This window comes from Procambarus clarkii, chromosome 73, assembly GCF_040958095.1.
Source record: "Procambarus clarkii isolate CNS0578487 chromosome 73, FALCON_Pclarkii_2.0, whole genome shotgun sequence".
NCBI classification, from domain to species: Eukaryota; Metazoa; Arthropoda; class Malacostraca; order Decapoda; family Cambaridae; genus Procambarus; species Procambarus clarkii.
The window spans coordinates 20,815,438-20,829,835 of record NC_091222.1 but is presented as its reverse complement, the minus strand read 5'-3'; the positions used below and the strand labels follow the sequence as shown (position 1 = coordinate 20,829,835).

General features: G+C 42.8%; 1 protein-coding gene across 1 annotated transcript; it reads right to left on the bottom strand.

Annotated features, from left to right (window-relative positions):
* Positions 1-6,906: 6,906 nt before the first annotated feature.
* Positions 6,907-13,351, bottom strand: LOC138356631 (micronuclear linker histone polyprotein-like). The gene is made up of 6 exons (XM_069312821.1): positions 13,265-13,351; positions 12,557-12,701; positions 11,156-12,180; positions 9,826-10,609; positions 7,598-7,675; positions 6,907-6,944 (listed from the first exon to the last, which is right to left on the bottom strand). The coding sequence occupies exons 1-6, from the start codon at positions 13,349-13,351 to the stop codon at positions 6,907-6,909; spliced, it is 2,157 nt and encodes a 718-aa protein (XP_069168922.1).
* Between the last annotated feature and the right edge of the window lie 1,047 nt (positions 13,352-14,398).

The following is a 14,398-nucleotide window of genomic DNA, read 5'->3' as shown; positions in this document are numbered from 1 at the left end:
AGAAGTAGAGACTTCGAGATATATATACATCTCAAACATCTCCACTTCCCGAGGGCACCAGATGAGTGTGAGGTTAGTCTGCATTTTTCGTCAAGCCACTGTCAATGTGAGAGAACTCGTGTCCAGCTTATAAGCCTATACTTGCATAAACCACAAGTGAAGATTAACAATCTTTGGACAACACCCACCAGTGAGACTCGAACCCAGAAAGCACAACTACCTTCCAGTAGCTGCCATAACTAGTATGCTTTAACCCACTACACCATCAGACCCTACAAAAGAAGTAGAGACTTCGAGATATATATACATCTCAAACATCTCCTCTTCCCGAGGGCACCATCTACTTCTTTCATCACTTCCTTATGTCCGGTCATGATGGTCAAGCGGATTAAGGCGTCCTGTAGTTACCAGTTGCATTGCTCCTGGGAGTATGGGTTCGAGTCACTTCTGGGGTGTGAGTTTTCCGTCGCATATAGTCCTGGGGACCATTCAGGCTTGTTCGCATTTGTGTTCCTCACGTGTGCCCCAAAGAATGAGGTGATTTGATAAAACGCTATGCCCAAGATTGCCATCTGAGTGCCGGCGGGGAAGTGGTTCAAATAGCTTTGGCTATCACTTCGTTATGTCCGGTCGTGATGGTCAAGCGGATTAAGGCGTCCTGTAGTTACCAGTTGCGTTGCTCCTGGGAGTATGGATTCGAGTCACTTTTGGGGTGTGAGTTTTCAGTCATATATATATATATATATATATATATATATATATATATATATATATATATATATATATATATATATATATATATATATATATATATATATATATATATATGTCGTACCTAGTAGCCAGAACTCACTTCTGAGCCTACTATGCAAGGCCCGATTTGCCTAATAAGCCAAGTTTTCATGAATTAATTGCTTTTCGACTACCTAACCTACCTAACCTAACCTAACCTAACTTTTTCGGCTACCTAACCTAACCTAACCTATAAAGATAGGTTAGGTTAGGTTAGGTAGGGTTGGTTAGGTTCGGTCATATATCTACGTTAATTTTAACTCCAATAAAAAAAAATTCACCTCTTACATAATGAAATGGGTTGCTTTATCATTTCATAAGAAAAAAATTAGAGAAAATATATTATTTCATGAAAACTAGGCTTATTAGGCAAATCGGGCCTTGCATTGTAGGCTGAAAAGTGAGTTCTGGCTATTAGGTACGACATATATATATATATATATATATATATATATATATATATATATATATATATATATATATATATATATATATATATATGTCGTAGCTAGTAGCCAGAATGCACTTCTCAGCCTACTATGCAAGGCCCGATTTGCCTAATAAACCAAGTTTTCATGAATTAATGTTTTTTCGACTACCTAACCTACCTAACCTAACCTAACCTAACTTTTTCGGCTACCTAACCTAACCTAACCAAAAAGATAGGTTAGGTTAGGTAGAGTTGGTTAGGTTCGGTCATATATATCTACGTTAATTTTAACTCCAATAAAAAAAAATTGACCTCATACATTATGAAAAGGGTAGCTTTATCATTTCATAAGACAAAAATTAGAGAAAATATATTAATTCAGGAAAACTTGGCTTATTAGGCAAATCGGGCCTTGCATAGTAGGCTGAGAAGTGCGTTCTGGCTACTAGGTACGACATATATATATATATATATATATATATATATATATATATATATATATATATATATATATATATATATATATATATATATATGTATATATTATTAAATATGACCGAAAAAGTAAGATTGTGTATCGTGATCCGGCCTGTACTCTTCTTGACATACCAGAAAACATTCTAAGGAAACTACTCCAAGCTTGTACTAAAGAGGCACCCTTCTTGAGCCCGGATGGGCACATGTATAAGTAAGTAGATTTGGTCGCCATGGGTTCTCCCCTAGGTGTCCTGTTTGCGAACTTCTACATGGGTACTATCGAACAGAAGGTCTTTGTCGACATGAACTTTAAACCGGCCATATACTGCAGGTATCTTGACATTTTTACACAGGTACCTGATGTCAGACATCTGCAGGAGCTGAAAGAGGCATTTGAACGGAATTCTGTGTTGCGTTTCACTTACGAGATGGAGAAGGATGGGAAGCTGCCCTTTCTAGATGTAACAGTCATGGAAAGGAGCGGAGGTTTCCACACTGCAGTCTACACTAAGGAAACAAACATTAGGAATGTGCCTCAATGCCAACAGTGACTACCCAGACAGGTACAAGAGGAGTGTCGTTAACGCTTATGTCAATCGTGCTCTCAGCCACAGCTCAGGATGGAAGCAAGTCGATGAAGAACTCTGTAGGGTAAGGCAGGTCCTAGTCAACAACGGCTTCTCCAATGGTTTCGTTGAAGACATCATAAGAAGGAAGGTGAAACGCCATGCAACCTCTGAAGAGACAACTAACACAACACCTTTACCCCCTATTAGACTATTCTACAGGAACTTCTTTTCCACAGCTCATAAAACGGAAGAAAGGGTCCTGAAAGATATTGTTGATAGGAACGTTATCCCTACAGACAAAAATCAGAAGATACAATTGACGATTTACTATAAAACCAAAAAAACGGCCAACCTACTCATGAGAAACTCTCCAGACACAAAGCAGAACGCTTTAAAAGAGACCAACGTCGTCTATGCCTTTAAATGCCCACTGGGGACTGTAAGCCTCAAAGAACTCAGTATATAGGCAAGACAACAACATCTCTTTCCAGGCGATTAACGATGCATAAGCAACAGGGCTCCATAAAGGAACATAAAATCTCTTCCCACAACCAGACCATCACCAGAGAAATCTTAACAAACAACACAGAAATCATCGATAGATACAGCGATAGCAGGCGGCTTGACATCTGTGAGGCACTACACATCAAGAAGTCAACACCAGCAATCTACAGCCAAATAATGCACAATTATATTCTACCCACCTCAAGACTCCGCACCAATATAGAAACATCAAGAAATATGGGCCAATAGGCCCTTTGCAGTTACTTCCATTCTTCCCTTTAATTTACCCAATTTATACCCATTGTTTTGTGTTCTGTCTTGCGTTGAAAGTTTTGTTCACCTCATCCAAAACTGTTGTAACATATCACCTCACCCAAATGCGGGTATATAAGATGAAAGCTGTTTAAATTATAGCATAGTAGAACTCTGTTTAGTGTTTGCAGGTTATAGTTGTGTGTGTGTAAACTAAAGTCTTTGAAAATGTAATAAGTTATTACGAAACGCGTTCAAGTGTCGCGTCAGACTAAAAATAAAAATGAATTTTGGAGAATTGATTTTTCAATTACCATCGACAGTGAAAAGAAACATAAGAAATATTGAGAAAACTCGTGTTAGAATTATTAATCTTACTTTTTCGGTCATATTTAATAATATATGTTTACAAGAAACATATATACATACATATTATACCAATATATATATATATATATATATATATATATATACATATATATATATATATATATATATATATATATATATATATATATATATATATATATATATATATATATATATATATATATATATATATGAATCTGAGATATATAATATGGAGAGGCCAGGTTGTGGTGAGGAGCCACCATCTGTGGTAGACGGGTTTACAAGGCAGTAGAGGCTTTGTTGCGTAGCCTCGTATAGGTGGGGTGAGGGAATTATGAGGCAAGAGCACTAAACCAGTATGACTATACAACACTTGGGAGGTATGTGGGACAACAGGGTGGTCGAGGCGTCATGGCGACTGGTGGAGGTTCGCGCAGTGTCTCTCCTACAAATATTGACGATACCTTTGAGAACACTGGGGAACCACTGTTGCATACCACACATTTAGATCATGAACGTCACCCGGTCTTAGAAGAGGATCTAGATGGAGATTTCCTAGACAGCAAACATCACAGCAAGGCAAACAGATTGGAGGCGAAACGCCGCCAACTTACAGAGGTAAACAGAGACCATGCCGGCACCACGCGGCCTCAGTATCAACCTCCACAGCTCAACCAAGGTAGGCCAAGTTCTTCTGATTTGCAAACTTTCATCATTGCCTTTGATGGCGAAGAGGAAAATGTGTTCAGAAATAGCCGGGCACAAAGTATCTTATATAATGCCATTCCCAAGATATTCGGGATCAACGTGCACAATATGAGACCAAATAAACAGAAAAACCTGATCACAGTGGACCACAAACATGGTGAAGAACTAAAGCTTTCAGACATTACTGACATCTGTGGCCACAAAGTCAAGTGCTATAAACCACTAGGGGACCGATTAACAAAATATGTAATCCGACATGTGGTAGACATCAGTGTAGACGACATCAAAGCACAACTTGAGACTCATGACATCCCGATCCATGGAATCAAAAAAATTATGCGAAGAACAAACGGAGAACTGAATGATACAGGCACTGCTCTGCTTACCTTTCTAGACTACATCCCCCCTGAGAGGATTTGGTTAAACGGCTTCCTCCATAAACTAGAGGTGTATATACCACGTCCCATTCATTGTTTTAAATGTAAAGGTTTTAACCATACCTGGAAAGGCTGCACCAAAGACATTAAATGTGGGAAATGCTCTGGTTCCCGTTACACGCAAGATTGTACATCAGATACACTTACCTGCTCAAACTGTGGTGGCAATCACGACATTACATTCAAGCAATGTCCTTCATACATAGCAGGAGCAGCAAAAACTAAGGTTCTCCCTACCAACAACCTGCTATACAGTAGTGCACTGAAACAACCTAACACAGCCCATCATCAAACACTACCTCACACTCAAACACAGCCTTTGCGTGTACCTGATATATCTGTCACCGACACTCCCACAACCCCAGGGTCCAACCATCTCTCACAAAATGCACAACTGAGTCCTGATCTTGTTGAAACTCTTGTCACTCGCATTGAAAATGATCTTGTTGAAACTTTTGTCACACGCATCGAAAATGCACTAGAAAAGACGCTGGACCGACTTCTAACTAAATTCTTTACACAAGTAACACAGCCCACCCCTGAGGCTGACCCAAAAGACATCCCATCAACAGCTACAGACACTGACATCCGCCCAAACAAAGCCACCATTGCTGGACACACATTGTTTGAACAGATGATAGAAAAACTCATAAATAACTCCCTAGCACGCCTTACCAAAATCATTCCACAGGCTGACTTGCCACAAACCCAAACCGCCAGTACCAAGAGTAAGACACAGCCCACATCCACATCTAGGTATCCAACACGTACTACTACTGGGATGCCAAGAAAAACAGACACATCCATAACCCACACATCCTAAATGGCTCCCCCTAACCTTCATGACTTGGAACGCAAAAAGCATTAAAACATCCCTCACAGAACTTAAACAATTCCTTTACTCATCCAAACCGGACTTAGCTTTCATAACCGAATCCTGGCTCACTCCCAAACAAAATCCTATTTTTAAAAACTTTCAGATGCAGAGACTGGACAGACCAAACCGTATGGGTGGTGGTATTTTCCTCCTAACACGGAGTAACATGACCTGTAAACCTGTAACGCTTACACATTTTGTGAATGGTAAACTAGAAATTTTAGCATGCCTAATACCCTACAATGGTACACACATATCCTTTCTGGGTATATACAACCCTGGTGGCACAATAAATTTAAATGAACTAGAATTCTATCTTAACCAATTACGGCAACCGATCATTGTTACAGGTGATCTCAATGCCAACCACCCCACATGGAGTAGAGGTACCCAAAATACTGCAGGCACCGATTTATATAACTACTTAGACACTACACCATATATTCTTCTTTCGCCGCCCTACCTTGCAACCTACTTTAACTACAGAACCAATTATGAAGCCTCACTGGACATCTGCTTTGGCTCTGCACACTTTCAACATGAACTACAGTTTCATACTGGACCAGATATTGGAAGTGACCACAAACCCCTCATTATAACGTTTACTAACTTTCAGCCACCAACCCACCCCCCTAACGCTCCCCAAGTGGAACATTAAGAAACTAGATAAGAAAAAATGGGCTGATACTGTCTGTCTCCCAGATACAGACGATGTAGACCCAAACACGTGACTGTCCACAATCACCTCGGCCATAAATTCTGCAGCTACCCAAATGCTCAAGAAAACTTCAGGACATAGGTCCAACAAACCACTTAAACCGTGGTGGAACGCGGAATGTGCACGAACAGTCGCCTTACGCCGAAGAGCCATACAAAAACAAAGACGTCAACCCTCCCTACAGAACTGGGTTAATCTCCGGCGGGCTACAGCAGAAGCCAAAAAAACCATACTGTCAGCAAAGCGAGCATCATGGGCAAAATTTTGTGATAGCCTCACACCCACTACGCCACATTCAAAAGTCTGGGCTACATTTAACAGCATTAAAGGTCGCCCAACATTCCCTTCATTTCCCCTGATGATCAACGGTTCACTCTGTCAAACACCTCAGGAGCGTGCAAATGTTCTTGCTGAATGTCTTAAAGTTACCCTCACAACACCCTTCTTTCATGCCCAAGAACTCCCCCTCAGACAAGAAATTGACCGTGCCATACTGCTACCCATGCCCGGCGTCGACAACATGTACACCTTAAGCGAGCTACAATTAGCCTTAACCCGCCTACCTCTTGGCAAGGCACCTGGAGAGGATGGAATTCCATATGAACTCATTAAATATCTTCCATCAACTGCACATAGTACTCTCCTAAACTATTACAACCTATGCTGGACTCACGGAAATATTCCCTCACAATGGCAGACCAGTATTATTCTTCCGTTCCTTAAACCAGGAAAAGACCCATCCCAACCTGCGTCATATAGACCTATATCCCTACTATCATGTCTCAGTAAAGTCATGGAAAGACTAGTACATACTCGCCTCCAATGATACCTAGAATATAAAAATATTATATCGTCATTCCAAGCTGGATTTCGACCGCAATGCTCCACACTCGATCAAATACTCTGCCTTGAACATGAAATCCTCACCTCCCTCAGAAGCAGCAAATTTTGTATTGTTCTCTACTTAGACCTCAAAGGAGCTTTTGATAGCATTCCTCATACTTGCCTCATCGCAAAGCTTGCGCGTTTAGGCGTACAGGGAAGATTACTTTTATGGTTAAAATCCTATCTTACGAACAGGACCTCTAAAGTCTATATACAAGGCGAGTTTTCCGATGACATCCCAATACAAACGGGTGTCCCATAAGACTCCATAGTAAGCCCAACCCTTTTTGCTGCATTCTTAGCAGATTTGCCTAACACCCATCCTGTTCACCTCTCGGCGTACGCCGACGACTTAATACTGTATTATTCAGACAACGCCTTACCTAATACAGTCTCAACAATGCAATCAGCACTTGACCACCTCATAGATTGGACACAACAATGGGGCCTTCAAGTTACCACTACCAAAACCTATTATCAAATTTTCACTAAAAAAAGACTTGTTCATCTACCCACCCTCACAATACACAACACTCCCATCCAACACGTACGAGAACATAAATACCTTGGCATGCACTTAGACTCGCCCTCACTTACCTGGAAAGCACACATTCAACACCTTAAACAGACGACACAACCCCGACTTGCCATACTTAAGGCCCTCACTGGCACCACCTGGGGAGCACACCATAAAATCCTGCTCCGTTTCTATACAACCTACATTCGCAGCCAACTAGACTATTGTTGCCAAGCATATGCGTCGGCTGCGCCTACTAACCTACAGAGCCTAGAGGTCATCCAAAACAATGCCATGCGACTTATATGTGGTGCAATGGGTTCCACTCCTATCCTCGGACTTTACGGGGAAACGGGCCTCACAAGCCTAGCCACCAGACGAGACATAATGTGTGCCAACTATCTGTCACTCTGTACCACTGCTCACCAGACACACCCATACAAATCAAAAATTAACCCAACAGTTAACCCACATAACCCCCGCTTCCCAACCAATCACTCACAACCTTTCCTCACACGGGCTACAAATAACCTCAATATAGACCTCTCTCTACTCCAAAACTCGGAAACCCAACTTACTGTTCCCCCTATTCCACCCTGGCTTTATACAACTCCTAATACAGCAATACAACTCGAAGACAACATTCCAAAGTCTGCACCAAACTCAGCCATAGCCTCAGTCTTTCTCTCAACAATGAAAAATTGCTACCCAAATACCACAGCGATTTATACAGATGGATCTCGCATCATCATGAACAACGTACCCTCGGTCACTAGCGCTGTATGGATACCGGAATACCATCTCAAGCAGGGATGGCGGTTACCAAACCAACTATCTGTTTTAACAGCTGAATTTTATGCCTTATATCAAGCTCTCCAAATAATCACAACATTACCAATCGGGACATATACAATCTGCAGTGACTCCAAGAGTGCGTTTCAAGCAATTACGTACTCTTCAAAAACGTGCAAGGAGTTTGTTTACCCATGTCTTCAACTTCTTCATGAACATCGATTGAACAGTTATGATACCTCTATCCAATGGGTCCCAGCGCATTGTGGTATTCTTCATAATGAACTAGTAGATCAACTAGCCAAAGCAATGCACAAAACACCTCACATTACCCGTCATCCAATTCCCCATGTTACACGTAAAGGAGCCTTCAAAAATACCATCACCCAAGATTTTGCGACGAAATGGAAAACGTCATGCTCACCTTTGTACTATGGGTCCATTAAAAAGAAATGGGAAACTTGGAAACATGTCAGATATAAAAGCAGAGAAATTGATATAGCGATGACCAGATTAAGGCTGGGACACACCAAACTAGCAGCACACAGCTCTAAGTACAGAACAGACATCAGCGAACTCTGCATCCACTGTCAGGTGCCTGAAACAATCGAACACTATCTCCTTCACTGCTTCCGACATTATAGTGCCAGAGTAAATTTCAAACAAGTACTTATCTCACTTAAAATACCCTTTACCATCGAGCATATATTAGGAGGCGGTGACCATTCGTTACACGAAAAATACCAAATAGTCAAAGCACTGGCTAAATATCTCCAATCGACCAACAAATTGGGTCACATCTGACCCGCGCCACATTTATACCTGGCGCCACCAACAGCTAAACACAGAAAACAACTGCCTCGTGGCAGCCCCAAGGATCAGCTGACGCCATAAACACAACACACCGCCCTACGGTGCGGCAAGTCTCCCTCTAACACACACCTCTGTTGTAGTCGCCGCTCCTCTGTCTACACCACAACGCAACAAGCACTTTTGAAACTCTTATCATCTTCAACATAAACTCCTCTACCAACATGTGTACTGGTGCAGTCATCGGGAGGACAAACCCTTCATGCAAACTGCATCTACTATCAAGAAGAAGATGGGACAACAATTTACGGGCTCACTATAGTTGGTGCTACATTGACATTTCGTTCTGAGTAGCTAAATCTAAAACCACAACATTGGGACAAGTATGGGGCAAGGAACGGAGCCCAATTTTCCCCAGAACATATTACTCCCTTCAATATATCATTAGAACAGATTAAATTGTAATCTTCTGATCAATACTACACTTAGTGCCGGGCAACACCCCCCTCTCCCCCTTCCCGGAAAATACTGCCAGTGGCAGGTTAACTGATAAAGTTATTTTAGGTTTGAATATGTTTAAAAGTATAACTATTCTTAACTGTTGCTGGAGTTTAAACACTATACAGGCATGCAACTCCGTTTCCGTACAGAAATACAACATTAAACTAATAATAAATAGAGAACATTAAGACCGTGGAGGACTGACCTAGACGACAGCAGACGCAGGAAGCCCCTTTACACTTGGTGCGTCCCGCAATGACCTTAGTGGAACACTGACCATTGGTACACCTTCCTCCGGCTCTTGTACACTTCTTGCTCCTCCCACACTTTCTCTTCGACCCTGAATTTTGCCGCGAAGATGTCTCCTTCTCCACCTTCGTCTTTCCTGCCTTCGTCTCTTGGCGCGTCAGTTGTTTCGTCTTCTTTTCCATTTTCTTTGAAGATTTGCTGCCTCTCTTAGAGGAGTTTTTGGACTGGGATTTGGTTTTTCTCAAATGCCCCTTTTTGTTATTATTCATTTTCTTTCCTCTGTTGGTTTTTTTCTTTTTGGTAATATTCTTTGTCTTTTTGTTCATTTTATTTGTCGTTTTAGTCTTACGTGTTTTGTTTTTCCTTTTCTTTTCTTTGCCCTGAAATTCTGTTTTCTTTCTTAGTGTTTGTTTTGTTTTATTTTGTAGCGCTTTCTTCAACTTCTTTGATCGGTTTTTCTTCATTTTTTCCTGTTGCATTTTTCTTATTTTCTTTGGCTGTATTTTCTTTGCTTTCTTCGTAAGATTTTTCTTCGTGTTCTTTGATAGCTTTTTCTTCGTTTTCCCTGGTCGCAATTTATCTACTTGCTTTGGAAATCTTTTCTTTGTTTTCTGTGATACATTTTTCTTCTTCTTCTTCTTCTTCTTTGGTAGTGTTTTCTTTGATTTCTTTGGTTGCGTTTTCTTAGATTTCTTTGGTTGCGTTTTCTTAGATTTCTTTGGTTGCGTTTTCTTAGATTTCTTTGGTTGCGTTTTCTTAGATTTCTTTGGTTGCGTTTTCTTAGATTTCTTTGGTTGCGTTTTCTTTGATTTCTTTGGTTGCGTTTTCTTTGATTTCTTTGGTTGCGTTTTCTTAGATTTCTTTGGTTGCGTTTTCTTAGATTTCTTTGGTTGCGTTTTCTTAGATTTCTTTGGTTGCATTTTCTTAGATTTCTTTGGTTGCGTTTTCTTAGATTTCTTTGGTTGCATTTTCTTAGATTTCTTTGGTTGCGTTTTCTTAGATTTCTTTGGTTGCGTTTTCTTAGATTTCTTTGGTTGCGTTTTCTTAGATTTCTTTGGTTGCGTTTTCTTAGATTTCTTTGGTTGCGTTTTCTTAGATTTCTTTGGTTGCGTTTGCATAGGCTTTTTTGATAGAGTTTTGTAACTTTTTTTTGATCGCATTTTTTCTGTTTTGTTTGGTCGTGTTTTCTTCGTTTTCTTTAACATCTTTTGCCTTATTTTCTTTTTTATCCTTTTCTTTGTTTTTCTAGTGTTGTTTTTCTTTGTCTTCGCCGTTAAGTTGTTAACCTTTGTTTTCCTTGAGTTCCTCTTGGTGTGTGTTGCCTCAACGACGTTTGATTCTAATTCTTTCTTAAGTTTTGCTTTGTTCTTTATATTCGTCGTCTTGACTATTCTTGGTGCTGCAACACTTTTCAAATTGTTATCTCTTTTACTTGTTTTTCCTTCACCCTTTTTTAGATTTTTCACATTTCTTTGTTTCTCGAAGTTGTTTATGGGACTTATTTTTAGGCTCGTCTTTTCACTCATTTTCTTCATCTTTCTTGGCCTTTTAGTCTTTCGAGATTTTAGCGTTTTGTTCTTGTTGTGTTCAAGGTCCCGTTGGCCTCCTGCCTTCCTTATATTTCCGTGTTCTTTCTTTCTCTTTCTTTTGTCTTCCCCACTCTTCTGTTTACTCCTTTGTCTTTCATGTTTGTACTTTCCTCTATTTTCTTTCACGGCTTTTTTATTCATTTTCTTATTTTCTTTATTGTTGGCTTTCCTGTGTCTGCTTTCTCTTTGCCTGACTGTTGCAATTTTTTCTCCTCCTTTTTGTTTACGGTTCTTGGAGATAGTTTGGGAGTCACTGTGGAGCTCTCCTGGCACTGATGGTCTGCTGTTATTCCTCTGCTTCCTTGTTCTGTGATTGCTGGCTTTATCTCCGGGTCTGCTGTTATCTCTGGGTCTACTGTTATCCCCGGGTCTGCTGTTATCCCCGGGTCTGCTGTTATCCCCGGGTCTGCTGTTATCTCCGGGTCTGCTGTTATCTCTGGGTCTACTGTTATCTCCGGGTCTGCTGTTATCCCCGGGTCTGCTGTTATCCCGGTACCTGCTGATATTCATTTTTGTTTTTCTTTGGTGACTTGGTGACTTCCGTTCCTGTTCTTCTCTTTCGAGCATCTTCCCTAGAGGTTGATGAAGACCTTCAGAATCCTCCGCTGCCTCTCGCCTCTTACGTCTGCCTTCCACGTGTGTTGGTGACTCTTGTGGTGACCCCGGTGTTGACCCCGGTGTTGACCCCGGTGTTGACCCCGGTGTTGACTCCGGTGGTGACCCTGGTGGTGTGTGGAATATTCAAAATATGGTGTAATCTTGTTGGTTAGTGTTTTCAAAATATGTTATACCCGGGTTCCTGTTGAGGTGTTTAAAATATAGCGTAGTCTGGTGGTGTAGGGGTGTTCAAAAGGTGACGTAAAGTGGTGAGTGTTCAATGTATTGTGACCCCTGACACTGTGGAATGGTCAATATTAGGTAAATCCTAGTTTTGTGAAGAAGTGTTTAATATACAGAATTTTAAATATTTTTACATCTGGCGCTGCTGCTAAAATAATTTGTTATTACTCATGCAAGCAACTCTCCTGTTGAAATGAGTATATTGCACAATATGTGAGTAGACCCGCACATGTGTAAGTCAGGTGGCGTTGGACTTACCCGAGAAGCAGCATGTCTCTTCGGGTCCGCAGTCAGACTGCTCCAGTGGGCGGTCCTTCCCGCCCTCCACCCACTCACACTCCCGCCCACCAGCACCACCCACACACCGCCCGCCGGCTCCGACACAGCCCACGCCCACAGTCCTCTGCGAAAACAAACTCGTGAGAGAAAACCTGTTGTTTACCCATTTGTGATTATCGTATAAAGTAATAGAATAACGACCTCACGCAGCGACCTCTTGTGTCTTGCTCCATCTTCCCATAACCTTGCCACGGCCTTGCCACACACGGACACCGTGTCCTCAAGCATCCCCACATGGCTTAACACCTGCACGACGCCTTCCAAGAGCCATCCACTCTGTCTATCGCCACGTCTTAATGATGACACACCTCACACTGTCCTCACTCTATGCCAGCACTTTCACTCACAAATGTTCCTGTGTATATATATACTGGTTAGCATTATAAATCTGTGACCACGTCTGTGGTAGAAAATAAAAATAAACCACAAAAAACTCAGCCTATCGCCAAGTCTTAATGAAGCCTCACACCTCACACTGTCCTCATCCTTTGCCAGAACCTTCACCTACAAATGTTCCTGTACAGCTGCCACACAGTCCACACCTGTTATAGTACTGGGCTGACCTACCTGGTACTGGGCTGACCTACCTGGTACTGGGCTGACCTACCTGGTACTGGGCTGACCTACCTGGTACTGGGCCACAAGGACGAGGAGGAAGAGCAGATAAGCTGGTGTGAATGTAGCAGGAGGAGAAGAACGACAAGGGATGGTCATGATGGAGTATTAAGGCAGGTGAGAGGTCTACCCCTTCGGCTCCAGCTGGCCAGGATTTCCAACACAGCTGGCTCTAGTCTCCACAGCTGGCCCTGGTCTCGTCAACAGATGGTCCTGGCCTCCTCCACAGCTGGTCCTGGCCTCCTCCACAGCTGGCTCTGGTCTCCTCCACAGCTGGCCCTGGTCTCGTCCACAGCTGGCCCTGGTCTCCTCCACAGCTGGCCCTGGTCTCATCCACAGCTGGCCCTGGTCTCCTCTTCAGCTGGCCCTGGTCTCCTCCACAGCTGGTCCTGGTCTCCTCCACAGCTGGCCCTGGTCTCCTCCACAGCTCTCCCTGGCCTCCTCCACAGCTGGCCCTGGTCTCCTCCACAGCTGGCCCTGGTCTCCTCTTCAGCTGGCCCTAGTCTCCTCCACAGCTGGCCCTGGTCTCGTCAACAGATGGCCCTGGTCTCGTCAACAGATGGCCCTGGTCTCCTCCACAGCTGGCCCTGGTCTCCTCCACAGCTGGTCCTGGTCTCGTCCACAGCTGGCCCTGGTCTCCTCCACAGCTGGCCCTGGTCTCATCCACAGCTGGCCCTGGTCTCCTCTTCAGCTGGCCCTGGTCTCCTCCACAGCTGGTCCTGGTCTCCTCCACAGCTGGCCCTGGTCTCCTCCACAGCTGGCCCTGGCCTCCACAGCTGGCCCTGGTCTCCTCCACAGCTGGCCCTGGTCTCCTCTTCAGCTGGCCCTGGCCTCCTCCACAGCTGGCCCTGGTCTCCTCCACAGCTGGCTCTGGTCTCCTCCACAGCTGACTCTGGTCTCCTCCACAGCTGTTGGGATATCCTAGTATTTATGCAGTAATATTTGTATATCACTACACACTAGCCAGCAGGCAACGAGCGCCCTTAGTAAACAACGAAAGCTAGAAGCATCGTCACGTTACCCATATAAAGCTCTCACCGGGGAGTCACTGAAGTACCTGGAGGCTGCCAGCCTCTCTACGCCCTCATCTTATATTATGCAATAACAAGTTTAGGCACCATAACCACATTATATCACTTATACTGT